Genomic DNA, 22,538 nt, shown 5'->3' with positions numbered 1-22,538 from the left:
AGTACTTGGCTTTGTGATTTGCACCCCCTCCCCACAGCCCTCACACCAGCACTCTACCAAGTAGTATCCACCTGTGCCTTCAATCCTGAATGCTGCTTGCTTCCTAAGCCAATTTACCTTCAAGAACAATATTCACCAGCCACTGAATTTCAAAGCCTATTAACTGTTGCCTTCTCACAGTGTGCGTGAATCAACAGATCCATTCATTTCAGTCCCCTCTCCTGCCAGCTGCAAAAGATGAGCAAATCTGTACATCAGTGTGGCATCTGACAGTCACAGCTGGAAGGCCTTCACAGCAATGCATAATCAAGGGGGGAAAAGTGATGCTTAAACCTTTACCTAACTAGCACTACAGCACTAATCAAGTTCTTCCTTAACACTAAGACTCATCCACATTCCTAGCCTTTAACTGATTCTTGTGAAGGAACTGTAACAAAGCCCTGGAACCACAACAGCAATGCACCAAGGCATTCACATTGCCAACAGAAGCACCAAGGCGGCCCATATATTACCATCTCACCCTCAAGGCACAGCCATTGCCACAACAACATACATCCCTACCTGTATGTGTTTCTGAAAAATATAGAGAAAATACACGTATTCGAACCACCTAGTGCTACACACATTTTTAAAGTTTCCCTTTCCAAAAAAGAACAATAATTAGGTATTTTCCATGTTTTAAGCCATCTTTCAAGATGTCTAATGGACATAATGATAACACATCAATCAGTGTGGAAGAAAGCAGGATTCAAATGTGACGGATGGGCTGGTGAGAGCTATTAAATAACACCATCTGCATAACTGTCTGAACATAGCCCCCACTCATACCCGTACAGAGCCAGCAAAGACAGTGGTCTTGGATCACAAATACCACTTTTGCCAGTAGCCTCAAAGCAGCAATGACATTCACAGTTCAGAAAAACACACTGAAGCTCTTTTAACATTGCCTGCTCCTGTCCCTTCTCTTCCTTCATTTGTTTCAATCACTGTCTTTTTTTTCCCCCAATTATTATTTGTATCGTAATTGTATTAGAACTGTGTTCTGGTTGCATCAGGTGGTCCAGCCTCTACTTACAGATCTACGTCAGGTTTATGCCCTGATTTTCAGGATTCAGATTAATTTAACCAGGTTTCAGATTAATTTTCCTTTTCTACACAAAATCCTAGCATTCAGAAACAACTAAAAAAACCCTGATTATATCCAATAGATTTGATAATACCGATTTGCAACTGTTGGTCTGCAGAGCGGAATGGAAGCACAGCACAGGCAGATGAAACCCTTTGCTGGGGAGATGCTGGGACAGCCTGAAATGGTGGTTCACAGCCAAGGCATCCCCATTCAGATTTGGTTCCATGGACCAAATAACACTCCAGAGGCAGGACCTACTGGTTTCACAGACATGATGGAGTGTTTTAAAAATTACTGCAGCCCTCTCCTGCTCCGTCATAAATTTAACAGAAAAACGACATCAACAGTGACATCTGAACAATGTCATTCACCTGTTACAGTGCCAGTTGCTGTTTCCAACCACTAATCAATGGCCCTTGGCACCAACAGCTACAAGAGCACTCCATGCACCACCCCACGCCAGCTCTCCCGCGGAGCAGCTCTGTAACAATGCTTTCTAGATTTATGACTTCAGAGGAAAATTAGAGGTTTCTAGGTAATAAGAGGTAGCACTTGACTACGTTACTCATCTGTAGACCCCAGGGCTAATTTTTACCTGCAATGATTTTAACACCTGACTAGATAAACTAGACACAAGTCATGAAAGATGGACTGCAAGTATTCTTGATATTAGAGATACTCAAAAAATGGATTCTGCCTGGGAGTTCAGAAATACAGACTACTGCAGCACATCTTAAATGAAATCCAGACACTGATGCTATCCAAAGGCTTAATCATAGAAAGTGCCAACTGTACTGATTAAATACCTGGACCTTATTCAAAGATAACTGAAACAAGTAGAACAAAAACTCCCCTCAGAACACCTGAGGATATGTACATGACGTTAAAGTGACAAAGATGTGAAAAGTTGATTATCTGTAATTTCCTGAGCTTTTAGATCTGGATGAGCACTTGGGACTTTCCTCACTGACTTTCAATTTTACTAAGTCACTCACAGTATGAAAAGGAAGTCACTAGAAGCAGTGGTTTAAATTTAGCTGTCTGCCGTGCATCTGGATTTTTATAAGGTGAAAATCAAGATACCAAGCATGCCTTTCACCTTCGATAATATTAAAAAAGCCTGCTACTTTTCCATTCAAATACACAAACCGCACATTAGATATTATCAGGCACAAATCCATTATTTTCTTACTAAAGATCAGAGTACTAACATTAATACACATTAAGTTAATTTAAAAACTTTTTTAAGAAAGAAGGATTATAAGACCTAACCACAAGATATTGGTACAAACTTGTATGCAGTGAATTATATTTCCATGATCTTTGACTGTTATAGAAACACAGAACTATTAAAGACCTTAAGTGGTCATTAGTGCCTTGCATCCTCCTACGGTACGGCAGCACAGGAGTGCTTCCACAATGCAGTATTCCCCTCTTGGTCATTCAAAAAACTTTGAAGGCTTTTACAAGGTGAAGCCATTTAAAGTACAGTTAAAAACATTACAAAGCCTCAATATGTGAAGAGAAACAGATGAGCTGCTCAAGGAAAGCATCAGAGAATCGTGCACTCTATAGCAACAAGTTTCTGAGCCAAAACACTTCTATGACATAGAGTAATCACGTTTTTATTAAAAGGAAATACTGAGGCTGGAAGCATGATGGTAGCTCACAGCACACGTGCTGCCAGAGTAAGGATATAACAGAGGAGTTTTTTTATTCCATCCCTGAACTTGCACTAACATTGCCAAATATTATAGTTTTCATGCACATTATCTCCACTTCTTTACAATAACACATCTTGAAAATTGTCATCAGATAGCCCACACTCTCAGACAGCCCACAACTGGGGACACAAATGACCGCTAAAATCAGAAAGCTTTTAGCCTTCACTTGAGAGCTGCTTTGTGGAATATGAATTAACTTCATAAACCCCAACCTTATTCCAGAGAACAAGTTTTTCTTGTCAAACATCCCCACGTGGCACTTTTACTAATAAATACATCCAAATAACTGCTGAATAGAAGCCTTAAAGCCATATGTTTGTTATGTACACAAATCTTTTTTTTTTTTTAAAAACTAGAAAGATTTAAACTGAGATTGCTGATATACCCACTGTGATATAGCAAGGATGGCTCCTTCAATTCAACAACAGAACACCCTTTTTCTCTATTCTAATGAAATCTGATGGAAGAAGCTATCCCCACAGTCTCCATTTTTTAAGTCTAATAGTTCTATGATGAAAACATTTCAGAAAACATTGGAAAACAGTAACAAAAATGGGTCAAAATGATAACAACACTGACAGAGATGCCAAGCATGTTAGAAGAATGATTATGCTAATTTCCTTTGTCTCTTGGTACTCCGGATTTCTGCTTCCTAACACATGGGAACAGTTGAGAAGCACTTTTTTTACCAAACCCGTACTCCATCATCCCCATGACTGACCACTGCATTACATTTACAAGATGATAACACAGACAGAAGGAAGGAGAAGGGGTTTTCCAGTTGCAATAATGGTACCTCGTGTCATTCCACCATGACACCCAGTCCTGCACTACCCATTTGCTGCTTGGGGATACGACCACCAGGAAAAGGCTTCCGACACTATGGTAAATCTTAGCCTCCAACTGCATGCAGCTACCCAAAGCAAACTGCAGGAACACCTGACCTCATGAGAAGAGACAAACAAATGTTAATACAGACATGCAAAAAACCCGTTTGGCCTGCTCACAAGCACATTCCAGCTAAAGAAGCGTTACTTAATTATCAGCAAACTTACTGTGCCGTCTAGATTAAAAATTTGCAGAGCACTTTTAAAAAGGTAATGAAGTTGTACTGCACATCCTTGAAGGACCACATCATTAAAAAGCAGTACTTGTTTAAACAACGTGTAAAGGCGCACAAGATTGCCAAGGGACTCCTGACTGAAAACAAAGGCCCATGAAGTCCACCATGCATGTCAGCTCCGTAACCTGTTCCCTCCCAGGCAGCGCAGAGAAAGCCCATTTCCTGTCTTTAAAAGACCCACCCTTCCCTATGTGCCTTCAAAGCTCTTCCATAACAAATGCACAGAACATTTGACAGCAAGAAGTTCCTAGGATTGTTCGCAAGAGCAGACTTCATGCATTATCCTCCCCCAGTCTTCCTCCCAGCGTGGCCCTAAAGCAGCTGGTTCCTGCCTACTCCCACCCCACGCTCTCCTCCATGGCAACACTTCTGTGTACCAACAGGGAAACACAGAGAAAAATGAATAAGAGATTATTTCTGTGTCCTCAGATCTAGCACCAGCATGATGCTAGTAATCAAGAATCATTGCAAAGCAAGATGTCCACTTCAGCAATTCAGTCAGTTGCATAAATTTTAATCAAGAGGTTGGACTAGCTCCATATGAATCTAAAAAGCCCAACCTGACAGCTGGTTGTGCCACAGACTTGCAAGCACAGAAAACCCACACAGAACGCTGCCTGCTGAAGCTCAATCTCAGGCTATTAAAGAAGTCGTCCTGTTGATCACTACATCTTATGGTAAGTTTATTCCATTAAACACCTTACTTTTCTAAACCATCACAAATATCTGGTCGCCATCACCTATTCCTCCTACCACCCTCAATCTTCTGTCCACCGAACAAGGACAAAGATATATATTGCAGCCCTACCACACTGAAGAACAGATTCCCATAGTTCCTTCCTGTACAACCTACCAGTTCTGTTTTATGTGTATTTATACAGGTTTTGCTCAAAAATACCCTTCGTGTTTAGAAACATCTCTCACCAGGCCACCCAACTGATTTTGCAAGAGCTCTGTCCAGAACCAACTCTCTCAAGCCACCCACACCATTCCCAAGCACAGAACTTGATGACATGAAACACAGAACAAGGCAGATCTTGTCCTCACAATCACCTACTGCAGTACAGAGGACCACAGAAAAATTTATCTGAAAACACAACCAGAAAGACAAGATGTTGTATTGTTATTGATGCATGTGAGGATGTCCCTGGACCATTCTGAAGAAGCTGTCTGACCAGCACAGAGTTCTGCAGAAGCCAAAGCTCTGTAGGAAGAGCTGTTCATTTCTTCAAGTTAACTGACGCAATCCAGAAAATATCCAAGGAACGTTTTTCAGTCCTTCCAAAGAGATGGGCATAATCCAGCACTACACTGCAATAAACATCAGGCAGCACTCTTTCTGGAGCAGTCACTTTCAAATGTGTGTGTGTGTGTGAAGATCTATATAAACTTACCTTTGCATCTGCAAAATAATAAATATTTATAAACAAATGTTCTCCTTTCTACTTACCAATATCAGGGTACTATGCCTTTACACTTCTTTAAAAATCTAAATATTTAAAGTACATTTAAAATTAGCATAGGGCAAAAGATACTGCCAATAAAGTATCCACCAATAAGAACTGTCTTTGGAGGTGGGAGAAAATCTTGGGGCTTCTAACATGAGCCACATGCTAACAGAGCAGATATTCAAAGTAGCTGAGTCATTGTGGTTTTCTGAAATGAGCCTTTAACCACGACTCGAAGGAAGGAACATTAAGTGACAGGCACTTCAAAATCTCTGAAGGATAGAAGTTTTTCTCTTAAAGTTTTTTCTTTTAAAATAACCAAGTTTAAGGCCGCAACAACTCATTTTCCTGACACTGTTCCCCCCCCCCCTTTTTTTTTTTTTTTTGAGTACTTTGATGTCTAGTTCCCAACAGAATGTTTAACTTTTAATACCCTACTAGTCATAATTTAAACCCTGCACAAATACCACATTGCTCTTCAGACTAGTTCACTGTTTGGGATCTCAGACAGCACTGTCTCAGACTCTCAACTGACTCAACACACTTGCACACGAAACGAGCAAAGCTGTCTGTGGCAAGGGTCTTCTGTGACTAATCTGAAGTTTTAGTAAAACCTCAAGATCTGGGGTTTTTTTCCCCTTCCCCCTTCAAACCCTGCAATTGGCACCCCCTTCCCACTACTTCCAATTGTGGTTTTACAGCTCTGGTAGCAGCAGGGCTGTCAAAGCAATGACCAGGGTCACTATACTTACAAAAACACAGAGCAGACAAACAAATCCAGTAATCTCTGCACAGAGAAACTATGATAGGAAAGCAGATAATGTAAATACTGGGAATACCTGAAGGGAAAACAAGGTACAGGAAGACTGAATTAATTTTGCAGGAGAAAGACAGTTCCATTCGATCTCTTCCCCAGTTACCACCAGCTACATTTTAGGCAAGAACAAACCTCAGCAAAGGATCACAAAGATCCTCAATACAGCACAGACGTATGCAAGCTATCGGTTATGAAACCTTTAAAACAGAAAGCTGAAAGAAAGACCTTTCTGCAAACAGAAATCCTCTCCCCCTGAAAGTAACTGAAAAGAACCACCATTTTTTTTTCCTAAAGTTTTTTTCCCCCAAGAACTTGTAGTTTTCTCCATGGTTTTTGTTGGGGTTTCTTTTTCCTTTTGCATTTCAGAAAACAAAAAACTTCCATGTTTTCATGTTCCTTTCAATAAAGGACTCCTGGAGAGGTTACGAGAAGAAAATATTTTCTCCAGTTTTATTCCGTACATTCAGTTACTCTCACCAACATAAAGAGTAAGAATTCCATACGGACTGGCCATATTCTCCAAAGCCTGTGAAGGGCTCTCCTCTCTCTTGTGCTCACCCCCATCCCTCCTGCTTCCAATCTAACAGGTGCTGGCTGGGGGTGCAGAGGCAGCACAAGCCAACAGTGGCACCCCTTTAACACAGGATGAAATGAATTTAGCCTCAACACAGCTGCAGGGTTTCTCCTCAATCAAACATGTTGTAAAGGCAAAGCACTCATTACATTTGCTCCCTTTATGGTTTTCTCTGCTACCCATGTGCCTTGAAGGTCCTGAAAACTACTGTGTAGCACCCAGCATGGTGAAGACTGAAAAAATTAAAAAACTGTGACAGCTGCTGACCTTACAAGAAGGTGACATCAGCTAAACACTAAAACCAAATAAATATAAAAATCCCTATTTTTTGCATAGGGTAAAAATTAGAAATTAAATGCCAACCATAATATTAAGATTAGAAGAAGGTAATATGAAATATTAGTGGATATTCATAACATAAGCTACTACAATTAAATATAAAATCACCTATAGCGTACTACCTTCTCTTCCAATTTTTATTTGTGTATATATATACACATGTGGGCAAGAATCAGTAAGGAGACTAAGACAAACTGTTGAAGCCTGAAGAGCTCTCTTCAGAGACAAATTCTGAACTCAGTGCAGAATTATCACGTCAAGTTTCCCAGATCTTCACAAAACACAAAACCTTTAAGCACATGACTGACTGCATATGGAAAAAAATATATTTGGAATTAAATCTTGTAGATCATATTTGAAGAATTTTCTCCTCATTGTCATTCTCCATGACCAAGGCCATCTGCCTGACAAGGAGTGGGAGGATATAAATTCTTAGCTTATTTTAAAACTTGTCAATGATAACCACGAATTATCTGCAAAATCTATATTGCCTTCAAACTTTACCTTCCAATCGCTAAGACATTAGCTCGCGGGGTGCTGCCATTCCTGTTTAGAGAGTATATACTATGCAGCAGGGAAAGACTGTTCTCCCGTGTATTGGTCAGTGCCGAGCGCACGCAGGGCATGCAGTTACCATCGCATTTCCAGAGCTAAATGCTCCTACAGCAACCAGAGAAAACACAATTTTCGTTTATCAGGAAAATGTGGTAACTGAGTTATTCTTACAGTACAGTACCTCCCATTCTTAACAGCTTTTGTTGAGATGACATGAATATGGGATATATTATTTGCTTTTTAATCAGTATGGAAAATGTGCTTTTGAAGGACAGAACTAAGTCAACAAAAGCCCCAGAAAAGTTGCATGTATGTGTATGCGCCAGAAGTGCCTTTGCTTAATACTGATGTTAAGACATGACGAGAAGTCAAAGGCACTGGGATGCTTTTGACAAGAACATCTAGTTAAATTAGTCAAATTAACATAAATCGGCTGTGGTTGAGAAAGCCATCCTTGTCTGTGCTGAAGCCATTTGTGACCAAGCAAAAGCACAAATCCACCACTTTGTTCTTCAGCCTTTCTTTGAAGTGAAGCCTTTGACACAGATTAATCCAAACTTCCAGGCTGGACTGATGGAGCATTTGCTGGATCAGTACTGCAACCTTTGCTTTTGGGAAGTGTTTTGAAACACTGCAGTAACCATCCTGCTCGGTCCTCCCTCTGGCCATGTTCAGTATCCCAGGCACCACCAGCCTCTAAAACTTTCGCTATGGAGATTTGCAGAGTGGGGACTAAACTTTTGCTCTTTCTACATACGTACCAGTTACATTCTAATAATACTGAGATTTATTATTGTTTCTCCAAAAATAAAATGCAGATTTAGGGCATACAGAGCAGCTGTGGACTTGAACACCCAACACAAACCAAACCTTCTGTACCAAGCCCCCAGCCTGGTCCCAGAGTCTGCCAGGCCACCATCAGCCTAAACCCACTGCCTTCTGTGGCTGTTTAAAGTTAATTGGTGCTGGCTAGAGATCATGTGCTGCTCTGAAGAGAAGGAAAGGATTTCTGTAGATACAGCTAAGATTTTTTCCTTTTCAGGAGGGCTGCTCCCTTATCCAGCTCTCTCACTTCCTCATGCCTCCAAGTTCTGTGTTTATTTTTTCCTTGTATAATTTTTAACCTCAATGAATAAAAGGTCTGACATTCACTAAATAGCAAGGTGTAAGCACTACCAGATTGCTTTTGCATAGCAAGGTTTTCTGTATCCTTAATAAAATCTGACCAGGAGATAATTTCTTTTAGTTAAAGCAGGAGAGGATCCTGTAGCACTCTCTTCTAGCAACGTCACGGTTCCTCTGCTGTCGGTAAAGCTTGGAGGTGATTTCTTATGCTGCAAATATGACAGAGCTACAAGAGAGTCTTCAACCAAAATACAAGGACTTCCCTTTTCATTGAACTTCTGTATATTATATAATCAAAACAGATGAAAGCTGCCAACACAGAGAACTCTGCACTGATTATTTTCACAAATTAGGTATGAAGGAAGTGTTAGTCCTAACACATAAGTAACTCTCTTACTTGACTGAATAATAAGTTGTTCATTAGAATAACATTTCCAAGGCACACTGCATTTAGTGTCAGTCAATCTGTAATGGCTATTCTAGTGTTTGAAACATTCACGAGACATGCCAACCTAAACGCTTTGACTTTCACAGCAAGGAAACAGTATTTATTAAGAGCTACCAAACTCAGGTTTCTCAGCATCTCTGCCAGGCTGCATCCAGACCAGCTGAACGCAGAGGCACAGACAGCTCCACTGCCCGTTACCAACTGGCAGAAAGCCTCCACTTGAGTTTCCACAAAATTACACCAAACACAGCATGCATTTTGCCCTTTGCTACGACCACAAAGTCAGAAGTGTAGAAGACAAGCACAGTGCACAAGGAACAGCCTCCTACATATGCCAATATTTTGGGTTTTTAAGCAAATGAGATAAGTCACCATATGTATGTTTACAAACAATACTTCTTGTAGGTGAGAATCACAAGGCTTCCTTATATTAGTTGCGTTTGTTTGGGGCCAACTAAATGCTCATCTGAGATTTCTGCAGCTCCCTGCCCCAGCAGATCAGCTGTCCAGCAAGGAAGCAAACCTGTATCTTCCAGTTTATTCTTAAATAACCAGCAGGTGCTTTTCAAGACTGACCTCAAAGCAGAATATTAGTTTCTGGATCGCAGAAAATGCAATACAGCGTTCAGAATCAAGAACCTTCACCAACAACTCCCTTGTTTGCTGGCATTCGGATCAAAACAAACTTTAAAGTACTGCAGGAAAGACTGGAGATTTTTATACAGACAGGTCCCGAGTCACAAGGAACTAGACAGATTAGCACTGGCACCTTGATCTCCACCCAGCAATGTGAATAACTCAGCTGGAGGTGCTATTAATGCATCAGTAACTGAAGAAGAGAAATCACACTCAGGTGTTGACACATCAAGTACTACATCTTGAAAAATGAATCCAAATTCTGCAACCAGGAGACAGGGTATTCAATTTTCAGCAGCAATGTGGGAATGGAGGAAGATGAGAGTGTCACAGACCACTCACTACAGACAGCTGGCAAGGTCTGCCTCTCGTAACAGCACATTTTTATGGCTGGCTGTGCTGGCAGCCTCACCATCTTAATTCTGACTGCTCTCAAACAGAAGGACTTACAGCAGTACCTCCTTGAGCTTACAGCCGAGGAGATACCACCACTTTAGTCAGGACTCTTGCTCAGTGAAGAGTAGGCTACCCAGAAAATGAACAGTGAAACGACTTAACTTCTGGATTGAGGCTGGGTTCCTCTTTGAGTAATGACTTCATGTGGCACTTGCACACAGTACCTGTAAGATCTCCTCGGTATGGGTATTTAGCACACTCATCTCTTGTCTTCTTCAGTAAATAACTTAAATTGACCATATTTTTGAACTGTATGTCCTTTCACAACATAAGGCCTTATTTTTTAGGTAAACTAATTGAAGGTTTAAGTATAACTTACTGCTATTACAAGCAGCACAGAACTTCACTCTGTCCTAAAAGCAATGCAGAAGTGAGATTCTATAGAACACTCTGAAGAGTTCAACAGATGAAATCCTCAGGAGTGTCACAAGGCACTCGTCTGCTCCTTCTGAAAAATCAAACACATCGTGATCAAACCAAATCAAAGGGGGGTAAGAGGAAAGCAAATCTGGTCACAGAAAAGTGAAAAAAAGCAGAGAATATCCTTCGTACCTCTCTGCCAAAGGTATGGTCTCCTGTAGTTTACTGGGGAAGGCAGCTGGGTTTACAAGGCAGAAAAATGGAAACCCTGAAGCATGAACATGCTAATCCAAATCTGAATTGGAAGATCCAAGAATATAGATCACACCTTCCCGTGACTGTGCGCTGTATCAGAAATCATAAGCTACACGCCGCAGAAGCAAAACCCAGAGAGCCAAGAGGATCTGCTTGACAGCTCAGCTACGCAAGTGTCGGCACATGAAAGGAGAAAAACGTTTTCCTGTATCAAACTCCAATGCATTTGTCACCAAACGTTTAGGCTTCTACACATCCAGGACAGTCCAAAGTTAAGCCTTGGGAAAAGCATTAAGTGAATTACAGCTGGTTTTGACTAATTACAGGCATAACCTTATCTGCAAAGCGCCATCAGAAAGGTTGACGATTCATTTAGTAACTCGCATTGGCTACCAAATAACAAAAGCCATCACCAAACTGGTAAGCATCATTCAGATGCTTTCGATGTTCCTCATCTGAATAATCCTCCCAGGTATCTGGTCTCTCTCGAGCACCAAGCAGTAAGGGAACAGTGCTCATGACTGCGTGATACAGCAGGCAAGCTGGGATGGAGACCTGGATGACAGAGGCTCTCATCTCTGCACTGATGACAAGACACAGGCAAAGCTGTTTCATTAGCACAGTCCTCTATGTCAGACTTGCAGAAACAGCAGTCCAACTTCCTGAGCTGCAAACTACCACTCAAGACCTACAGCAAGAAAAATGTAGCACATTGGCGACTCCAGAAAGCTACGTGGGCAATACAGTTCAGCCAGGCAGAAACACTGAGCAGGCTGAATGAGAACTTAAAATTTCCAACAGCAATGAATAACAGACAGCTCACCTGGCCTCCTGCCCCACATTTGCATATTACACATTTTTCTTATATTAATACCCAAATAACCAACCTGCACATAAAAAAGTGGTAATTTATCACAGTCCCCATATTGCCAAGAAATAATCTTTGACTCTGCGTTACCACAGTTGGTAAAACCTCACCCACAGCTAGGTCAGCGAGCCTCAGGCATAACAAATGCACTTGCAAGTCAGATAGATGTTCTGGACTGACAGCAGTATTTTACACAGCAGGCCTTACCAACCAGTCTCTCTGAATCTCGCCCTTCAGTTTCTCAACACTTTAGACTACTGGTAAAAAGCTTAAGTACCTAATACCTGTGAGACTGCTTCCCTCACACACAGGTTGTTTTTCCCAACAAACTTCATGACTTATCCATCTGCTTCAGTATTTGCATCCTTCTATACAAGTAAGATTCCTTCATCTGCAAAGCACTCAGGCTGTGCTAACAAAAAGCACACACTAGCTCTGAAGTTATTTGAAGGTCCTCTGCAAGTACTTAGTATTGATGAGACTCACTAGAATCTCAGTCTTCCTAGCTCACAGAACAGACTCAGAGCTTTTAAAAGGAACAGAGCAAAGTAGACTGAGTGCACAGAACACAACAGTTCAGCTACCCTAAATATTAAGCAAGCCACAAATTTTAATAACTTTGCTATATTAAAAGATATGCACCAATGTCGCCCCACCCCCACAATTCATCAAGGCATTTCACTCCCTTGGGCTCTTGTGACTAAGTATAATATTTCATTAAATATCCTGTTCATACTGGCTTATGTACTAGGGAACACACTAATTTTAGAAAACTGATTAGCTAGTTCTTTCTAACCGAATGTTATTGTAGCTAAGGTCAGATTTTGCACTGAAACTATGGCAACAAAGCCACAGTATTCTTTTGTCTACAAGGTTGGGGCTAGGTTTATTAACAGTACTGTTCTACTTAATAGCTAAGCACTGCTTTTTGGCAATCCCTCGATTTGGCGATCCTACCTGAAATACCCTGAACCTTCCACAGCAAAAAAGCTCAGACCTGCGAGAGCTAGTCAGAAGGAATGAACATTCAAACCAGCTCTTTGCTTATTTTTTCATTTTTAGGACACTGTCACTGCACCAGTGCAATTCCCCTGTCATCCAGCACAGAACGTCTCATCAGTACAGAACTGCTAACCACATTTTTCAGATGGGCAAACCAAGTGCACAGATCATAGAACTTCACACTAGGAGTTCAATTAAATCCCCCCCTCATTCCTCTGCAGTACCTTAACCAACAGATTGTGCTTTTCATAGAGTGTTCCAGTTATGCATATTAATAGCCACTCTCCTTTTCAAAGGAGCTTAGCTCTGCCTTCATCTAGATGCAAAACACCTAAGATGAAAGCACTTTAAAACCAGAAGTTGGCAGACAGCTGTTTGACCGCAGTACTCTCAGTACAGACCAGCAGGCAAAACGCAACCCAGCCAACCTTCACAGCCTGAGCCTTGTATTCCAAATAGACCCGGCTCCTCCTCCTCAGCATCCACAACTTCCTCACACCAAGTTAAACAGACCCTCTTGTAATCTGTGCCATACAGACATTTCCCGTTATGGTCTTGGTACCCTATCTCTAGGACACGGGAAAAAAACCACGCTAAACCACCTCAATTAAACCACTAATTACTTAGTCACTGATTCACTACTTCAGCAAGGCACACTGGCACCACGGAGTTGGGATGTCTTTAGGATGTCCTGGTGCTTCCACACACGTAGCTACCAACTGGACTATAACTTGTCTTATTTAACAGGCCAGTAAGGAACCACACTGCAGTATATACAGCAAACTAAATAAAAACAGCTTTCCAATTCGCTCTCCGTGACCAAAAAACGCACTTCCCTTTGATTCCTGCACCCAATCACTATTGGAGTTCAAAGCAATGCAAGCTACTTTCGCTTCTTTAAATACATTACAGGACACAGCAGCTACACAAGTTAAGAGTGTAACCTATTCCCTAGCTGCGCTCCTAACGGGAAAGCTCCACTACCACCTCTGCTTGCTAATACAGCAAGCCATTTCAGTAATTATCACTGATGAGCCTGACACTACCACAAAACCTGTGTTTAAAAACATCTGGAGATGAGGTGTTCACAATGCTACTCTGAAGCCCCAGGGGCTAGCGGGGAAGGTAGCACGCATTGCCTACCGCCTGACCCGCGTCGGTGGGCTCACCTCAGCGGTACATCAGATCCTGGTTGGAATCACAGAATCATTTAGGTTGGAAAAGACCTTTAAGACTACTCCCTCTCTCACAGGGTTTTCCAAGCTTTAGCAGATACAAAGCACATTTGTCTGTACAAAAATGCAACACTTGTCACTTTTCAGGTTTTCTGAAATACCTAAATGCTGCCACAGTGACAATTGTCTCTAACATCTGCTTGTATGTAGGATGCAGTGGGCTAAAGATTTACATTTTAGCAACAGTGCTCAGTATTTCTTCACCATATAAAGGGCATCAAATTCAAATGCGTACTAGGAGTTGGCAGTTTTCTAGTACAGTTCTATAAATACTGAGATTCATACCTAAAGGATTCCTCATCAAGGCAGTGAAAATGTATTTTAGATTTTTTTAACTATATACTAATTCAGCAAGATTAAAAGATTTTTCCCACTCAAAACAAGCAATGCTTCAATTTTAATTAAAAAAAATATAAGCATTAGACTGGATTTTATAATTTTTCTCTTCCATCATACCAACCCAGAAATTTTTGATTTTACACTAAATCATCATATAGTACTCTTTTTGAAAAGGGGCTAAGCAGTCTAATTTTTTCCTTTTATGGTTTTTGGCCATGAACCAGAGAAGTTAGCTGAGTAGGTATTTACTATTGTTGCCCCGATTCCTACTTTAGGTATTCAGTACGTGCATGTTAATCTGTCTTCAACATCTCAAAACCTGAAAAGGAGTCACTTTTCTAGTGCAAGCAATGTATTTCTCTTCAAGACCACTGTGCTAAGCTTTCAACTTAGCACTCAGATACTCTCAAAAGTTCTGCCTCCTGCATGAAAAATGAATCCTGCTATTTTATCCACTAATATATAGTTATCAGGGTGAAAGAAGCCATATTTAGACATTAGTTTAAATATTCCTTAAGGAAATCTAGGCACATTAATAATTAATATACCCGAACATCTCAGTAGCACTAGAAACCCCATGTTCAAAGAGACAATGGAGCCTAAACTTGGCCATGCAGCCCAGGTCTATCACCCCTCCTTCTCACCATCATTCCAGGAATATGCCCTCAACCCTCTGCAAAATACCCACTCGAAGCCATCTAACATAGCAGAAAGTCATACAACTCAGACTATTTCACCTGACAGTTTAACAGGCAATCTAAGCCAACATAATTGCTTCCACCAGGGTAGATTTGAAGAAGTATGCATGCAGAGCATACGGAGAGCAGCAGAATTTGAGGTTACACGCTTACCTGAAGCTGAACACTTGAAACCTAAAGGCTTTACTACCTAGAAAGTGCACTTTTATATGCTGCTAATAGATTTCAAAAACTAACAAGCAGAGGTATCTAGGTATTTGGTTTAGTCTGTTTTTTAATATGCTGAAGTGTTTGGGAAAACTATCTATGTGACCCTTCAACTGAAAATTCCCTTTATCTCAGTTCTAAAGCCAAACTATAAACAAGCTTGCATTAGCTAAATAAGGCTAAATAATCCCATATGCATGCAACATAACTCCATAGCCTCTATCAGTATTACATATGTTTTCTTCATATTAAACAGAGCAGTAGTGTATAGGCTTCAGATCATCAACAGCAAAGCTACGAGAAACAAAACACAACTCAAAACATTTCTGTAATGGAGAAGCATACTGACTTTCATCAATGCCAAGCACAGTGCAAATTTAAGACAAATCCATCAAAAGAACTGGGGTGTGAAGATATATTTTCATACATGTATATTTTTATATTAGAGCTTTGTTGTAGTGCCCAGGTCATTTCTTCTACTGAAGATGAACCTGTAGTTCAGAGGCTGAGCCCCTCAGTGCCAGCCCCTACCACCACTGGAGGAGCCAGATCAGATGCTTTGCAAAGGCAATATTCAGAAAGAGCATACAGTATGGATTGGGATCAAAAGAACAAACAGAATTTGAACTACTCATCTTCTGCTTCACCATGAGGGTATTTTAAGTCTAAGATATGGGTTCATTCTTTGAACATCTTGCCAAAAAAAGAGTGTTGCCCAGCAACTACTAAAACAATGTTCTGGAAGGCGGTAGCTGCTGGACAAATTAACCCAGTAAGTGCCCTCTCTCCCTGCGCTTCATGCAGCTATTGCAAAGCTTCTGGATCCCTGGCAGCCAGATCTGCATCCCAAATAAAGAGCTGTAAGGAATTTCCTGAGAAGGCTGTCAGACTGTTTTGGTGTAGTAGCAGTGTCTTGCATTAAGCAAACACATTTGGCTTAGCTCAGCCCTATGTTTCAATACTAAATGAACCCAAATAAAACCTCTGCAAAGGCATATACCAACTAACAGAGCACAGAAGCTGCAGCTAAAGTGCAAAATTACCAGCCTTGGGCTCTGCTTCAGCTTTGCCACTACTGCTAGGTCTGACTTTAATTTGCAGAACAGCTATCCGTCTCTGTGCGTTTAAGTACGAGAATGAAGCACTGGTGCTTTTAGCCTAGCTAGAGGGTCAGCTGTAGTTCATACTTTCCACATAAAACCCATGCATATTAAAAGGATGTTCATTTATAGCCACTATTCAGATGCACAAAGACGGCAATTAGAGCAGTGATTCCTGCTTAAAAAAAAAAAACACAAAAAACCCCACAAACAGAAAATGTCTTTTTTTGTTCAAAGCAGTGCAGATAACCAAGGAACTGTCACACTCTTTCTTTTTTTGGAGACTCATACAACTAGGATTTTTTCCAGGAATCTCATCTGTACACAGTATATTCAGACCAGTTAAGTAAAATACTCTTTCGCAACAATCCTTGCATTTAACATTTTTAAAAAGAAACACTCTAATGAATGTACTCTTTAAGTTTTTATGTTTTGCAAGGCAATTTTCGAGGACTTTTGGATTAGTTGGAGCTGAAAACGTGAAGGGCCAGAGAAACATTGTACTTGACAAAAAAAAAAAAACCAAAACAACAACCCACCCACCTACCCCCAAAACCACCACATGTAAAGTAGATTCAGAAAGCCAGAACAAAATAAAATTAAATAAAATACACTGAGATCTCACAGACCGTAATTACCATCCAACTTCAGATTACGAACTTCCAGTGCTATCCACTTCTGATTGGGATGGGAAAAGGGGGAAAAAACCCCAACCCAACCTTCATATCTTTAAGCAATCAAACCATTATTTTAAGGATCTAGAGGCACCAGAGCATTTAACATGTGAAATAAAACCACTCATAGTAACTATGAGGGTGCTCGACAAATACCTTCCTTAAGAGTTTTTTCCAACTCCGGCACTTCAGGTTTTTTCCATCTAATATACCTTCTGATTTTTTTGTGTGTGTGGTTTTTTTTTCTTAATGTCTCTTTCATAATTTCATGCCACACTGCAAATCTTACCTGAACACTATCCCATCTTACTCTCAGCTTCCTCTTGCATTTCAACCCTTTCAGGGTTCCACCACCACCAGATTAATCTGTCAGCCTACTTTTTCCACAACTTTTGTCAACAAAGCAAGCCCTCGTGTCCTCAGGATACCTCTGTACGTTTTCCTCCAAGCAGACTGAAAGGCTCTATCGCTCCCATCTCCAACTACAGTCGCACTGCTGCAAATCATCCTGCTCAGCCCAGTTCATCCAAACGTACATCAAGCTCCCCTCACTGAATTTTCCTTAGAACAACTTGAAGCCAACATTTTTAGAAGGACATAGTAGCACCAAAACCCAACTCTGTTTCAGCTACAAAGTGCTTGCTTTTAGGAACATGTTCCTCAGACAGGGACTATTTTCTCACCACAAGCAGGTTATCAGCATTTAGTGACAGCATATACTCACAGCTAAGTATTACTGTCAACTGCCTTCCGTATGAGAGGGGCTCTCTCCAGGAAGGACGGTGCATACACACCATCACTTTGTGCACTGCAGTTCTGCTCTATTTCAAGGATCTAAAGCAGAGAGAGCAATGAAAAATCACCACCCTCTAGACCAGGGCCTTGCTGCTGCCACGAGATGCAACTGATTAAGTGTAGCCTAGGCAACAGGCCTTTTTAAAACCTGAAACACCCATTGCTAAGAAAAAAGCAGGATCGATTAATTCTGCCACTGGATATATATGCTTTACTTTCACACTGCATTTTCTTGGAGTCACGTATGCATATCTAAACAGTGAATTTTGCTTCTAGATATCTCTCACCACTTTGATTAAGCACGAAAATTTTATTTACAACTGTTTTACATCTGCCCACAGAAGACAGATCTGCTCAGAGAAGCTTACAATTACATTTCTTAAAAATACTACCCAAAGTGAGATCCTCAAAACTGGCCACAAAGTCACACTCTGTGCTCCTCCCAGAAGGTGACTTCAGGTTTGACTGACCTGCATCTGGACACCTTAAGGAATAGCTCTTTTGAAAGACGGTTCACACACAGATTATAAAAGAGGTTATAGCAAGAGGCGTTTTTCCAGTACTGTGTAAAGCTATAACGCAAGTCACTTATGTATGATTAATTTTGGTCCTGCCCTAATGAGTTTTTCAAAAGTTACTTCTCAGTTACCAGTGCCAGTGTCCTACATGTATTTGAATTCAAACTAAGATCACACTTCTCAGGCCCTCAACCTGCAGAGATCCTATCACCTGCCACGACTAGTATGGACTATACAAAATCATTGAACAAACGTGGCACCACCTATAAAGTTAACTGGCTACTAGAACATTTTCACACCATTTCCCGCCCCATGCTGCTACTGTACAAAAGTAATGTTGTGCTACTGGTCTGCTGTACCTGTGACACTGCCGACGGCAATGAAGACTAAATCTCAAGTATAACAAATCTAAATACTGGGATTACTGAATTACACTCACCAGATGCCCATGGTTGCTTTATATCCTAGATATAAATTACATTGTTTGGATAAATGCACCTTAGGGAAGACTTTGCGTTCCATTTGCAAGGGAAGTATTTTTGCAAGGTGTCATAAAAACACCAAGCAAGACTGCAGAGACAGGGCTGTAGTTCCTGACCTTACCAGAGACTTCCCCCACACAACAACCCAGACCAGCCTCTGGGTACCTTTGCTTTGTAAAAAGAAGGGGTATTTTCCCTACGTGTTGAAGATGGTACTTCATCATTACTTCTGATCATATTTATCATGGAAAGCATTTTATCTTAGACTACACTCATAAAGCATGTTTATAAAATGCTTGCTAAAGTTTTCTGACTTTTGTTGCCATTTACCATCAAGCATCAACTTCCCCATAAAACCTTCATTGAAGTAACTACAAAGGTTGGAACAGGTTCACACCATTCGTTTGCCATGTATAAATTATAAGTAATATGAGAACATTTACAATGTCTAACCACAATGTTTTATGTCAGACAAATGTGTCTCTGTACTTGCAGTTCCTAAACTGTGCTAGCAAGAATTGCCTTTTTCTCATTCTTTTCTCGTGCTCACCCCGCCCCCCTCCTTCTACATCTGCAGTCTCAGTCAAATCTGACTTTATTATTTTTTTATAATTTCAGCATCAATAAATGCCTAGAGTCAGGGCTCTAGTTCACGTAACACCATTGTTCTTTTTCTGGAGAGCTTAACATCAAATACAAAAACTTCCCCAGGTTGCCTCTTCAGTATTTGAATCATTAGCTGTTTAGTTTTCCGGTGAAAAGGGAGAAAACCCAACAAGAACTCACAGACTTAAACAATATCCTAAAAAGTGAGTTTCATTATATGAGACATCTTCATGTCATGGAAAAAAACCCACACAAACTCCCCCCCCAAAAAACCCAGCAAAGAAAACTAGCAATACAGAAGGTATACGATTTTGAAAGGGAACCCCCTGCAGTTCTGGCCAAACCTGAACAGAATTATGGTAATTCTGAGCCCCTGATAAAGGCAAAGCACAACCAAGGAAACAAGACTCATCCAACAAAGAAACAAGACAAACAGCTGCTGCTACATCCAAGAACAGCAATAAAAGGTAGACTAAATTTTTTGAATATGCTGCTGAGCTATCCTTTCAGTAAAAGATGCAACCAAGGGGTGAAAAAAAAAAATTAAGAAGGTTTTCCCAAACAAAATTCCAGTTAGCACTTCTCTTCCTGTTTGAGATGTTTCTTAAACAAATCAGCCCTAGCCAAACTGTGCAAAGTGGGCATTAATTGCTTATCACTAAGCATAGTTTTCCTGGCACAATGAAAGCAAAGTCAAGCATAGTTAGCATCGAATGAAGTCAAATAACAACAGCTATTACAAACATTTGCTCCTTTTCATTTTCCTCTGAGACAGGTAGTGTCTTTGGTAGTGAGCAACTAAATGGCATGTATGATACGATGGAGAAAAAGAAATGAAACTTACAGGGACCCTGTGAGTTTGGACAGATCAGATCGAAAAGACAACCTCAATTGGCAGCCCCCTTTCCACTCCCCCCACAAAGCATTCTTTTGGAGTCCCGCAACCCACTTAACACAGACATCCACACTCACATATTTACTTCTCTCCTTGCGAGCTGCCCTTCATGGAAGAAGAGGACATTAAAATATTCTACAGAAAGCATGGAGGTCCAAAATAGTTACACAATTGCACAAAACAAAGGACGACTTCTAACCAGAAGGCTAATGAGCTGTCTAATAAACTTACCTCTGAATTTTTTGGGTGGGTTGTTAAGATCACCTGCTTCTGGCTGTACAACACACCGATCATCCACAAGGCTACAAAGAAAGGAGAAGTAAAGTGAGGTTCTATTCCCTTGCAATTACTTACATCCTTGTTAGCAAAACCAAAGTCATTTATTTGCAGTATTTAATCCGAGTGGCCACTTCAGCAGAAGACATTCCCCAAATGCCAACTTATGCCAAATCTTTCTAAGAAGCATGCAGCTAATTTTTAGTGTTGCCCAGAGCTATGCTCCTGGATAGGTGGGACAATAAAAAAGTAATTGCTCCTGTATACTGCATCATCTTTATGTCCCCTCCTTGAGGTGCAGACAGAACAGCCCATATTCTAGTTAGGTGAGAGACAGCCTTAGAACAATTATTGCCTCTTGGACAGATTTAAATAACTGTGCAAATGTGTTTATATGAAGGGTAGAGAACAGGAAAATATGACAACTATGCAAACTGGGCACTGACCCTATGACCCCTCAAGTATTAAGAAAAGGCAGAAATAATAACTGCCACAATAAAAATTGACTCCCAGGAGAAAGGAAGGCATAAATATACCCTCCTGCTCACCTGTCATAAACATAAGGTAAGTCAAGGGATCGAACTAACCTCCTCCTGTTCTACCAGGAAGGAGGTAAAATGGACAAGTGAACCCTAGAGATTTCAATAGGGAATGCCAGGACAGAGCTTCCTGTGAATACACATCGACAAAAACCCCACAGGGTCCATTCAAATCCCACAAAATAAAGAAAATAGTTGAGATGCACCTGTCACCACTGCTCTGATCTGAGCACACTTTGGATTAACACGGAACTGCACTTTCACCACACTTCCCAAATTGTGAAAATGCAACTGTAACCAAATACTTAATAGTTTCTGATTTGATCCTAAATGACTCATTTTGGCCCCTTAACGCCAATCTGTCAAAGAGGCTCTCTACAGAAAAGTAGAAAGTAAAACTCCAAAGTCTTAAAGGTTTGAGATGTCCATTCTCATGCAGAATCAACTTGAGAAAGACTGAGACCTAGAATATGAGAGTTGTTCCTTGCAGAGGCTGGTTGCATGCAGGGAGCATCTTGAGACAACAATTACAGAAAATAATGAAGTGCATAAAAAATTAAGAGATCAGAGAGACCAAGTGGACTCAACAGTTCTATGCATCTGAAATCTGCATATGCAAACATTCAAAGTAAATTGCTTTTTCCCCATGGATTTTTCTCCCTATTAAGTATTATAGATACATACATGTGCTCCAACCAGAATGGTAGCTTTATTATTTGAGGTGACTGAAAGACCTGCTTCTAGTGAACAAAGGGCCAAAAAATATCGTCAAACGTGTTACTCTGATCATCCCACACAGAGATAATCTCAGTGCAATAGATCCCTCTTATCCTGAGATTAAATTGCAAATAAAGAGGAACTTCCCAAACTACTAAGAAAAAAATTTTACAGGGTGAAAAACACAAAAGAGCATATATTGTACACCAGTAATCATAATGATGACAGCACTGAGTTTGGGAAACAGCAAGAGTAAAGTCCCGATTAAGCAACAGTCACGTCATAGGAATATTAAATGGGAACACTCTTCAAAAGATTTAGAATGACATTAGAATGTATAGTGGTATCTGTTTCTCAACCTTCATTAACCACATGAACAAGTCATTACACATTGTTATGACATAAGACTGTCAAAACTCCACATATAGAATATAATGTATAGAGTACAATTACACTGAATCTTTCCTTTGCTTCTTTAATTTTCTCCAGGACAAAGGCTAAATTAAATATAGGACAAAACTAATTTGATCGTAAAGGCTTATTAAGAATGATAATGCATTTCATGTTTCACATCGCAATTGGGATTTCTGGCTTAAAT

General features: G+C 40.5%; 1 protein-coding gene across 7 annotated transcripts in view; it reads right to left on the bottom strand.

Annotated features, from left to right (window-relative positions):
* Nucleotides 1–22,538, bottom strand: part of ITPR1 (inositol 1,4,5-trisphosphate receptor type 1) — a 201,153-nt gene that overhangs the window by 156,519 nt on the left and 22,096 nt on the right. For all 7 annotated transcript variants that reach the window (XM_080384689.1, XM_080384690.1, XM_080384692.1 and 4 more), the window contains one exon: nucleotides 20,640–20,710. In XM_080384689.1, coding sequence (XP_080240815.1) covers nucleotides 20,640–20,710 — 71 coding nt within the window. The remainder of the gene's footprint in view (nucleotides 1–20,639; nucleotides 20,711–22,538) is intronic.

This window comes from Falco punctatus (genome assembly GCF_963210335.1).
Source record: "Falco punctatus genome assembly, chromosome: 4".
NCBI lineage: Eukaryota > Metazoa > Chordata > Aves > Falconiformes > Falconidae > Falco > Falco punctatus.
The sequence above is the reverse complement of the archived record's forward strand: the minus strand, read 5'-3'. Positions and strand labels throughout refer to the sequence as shown.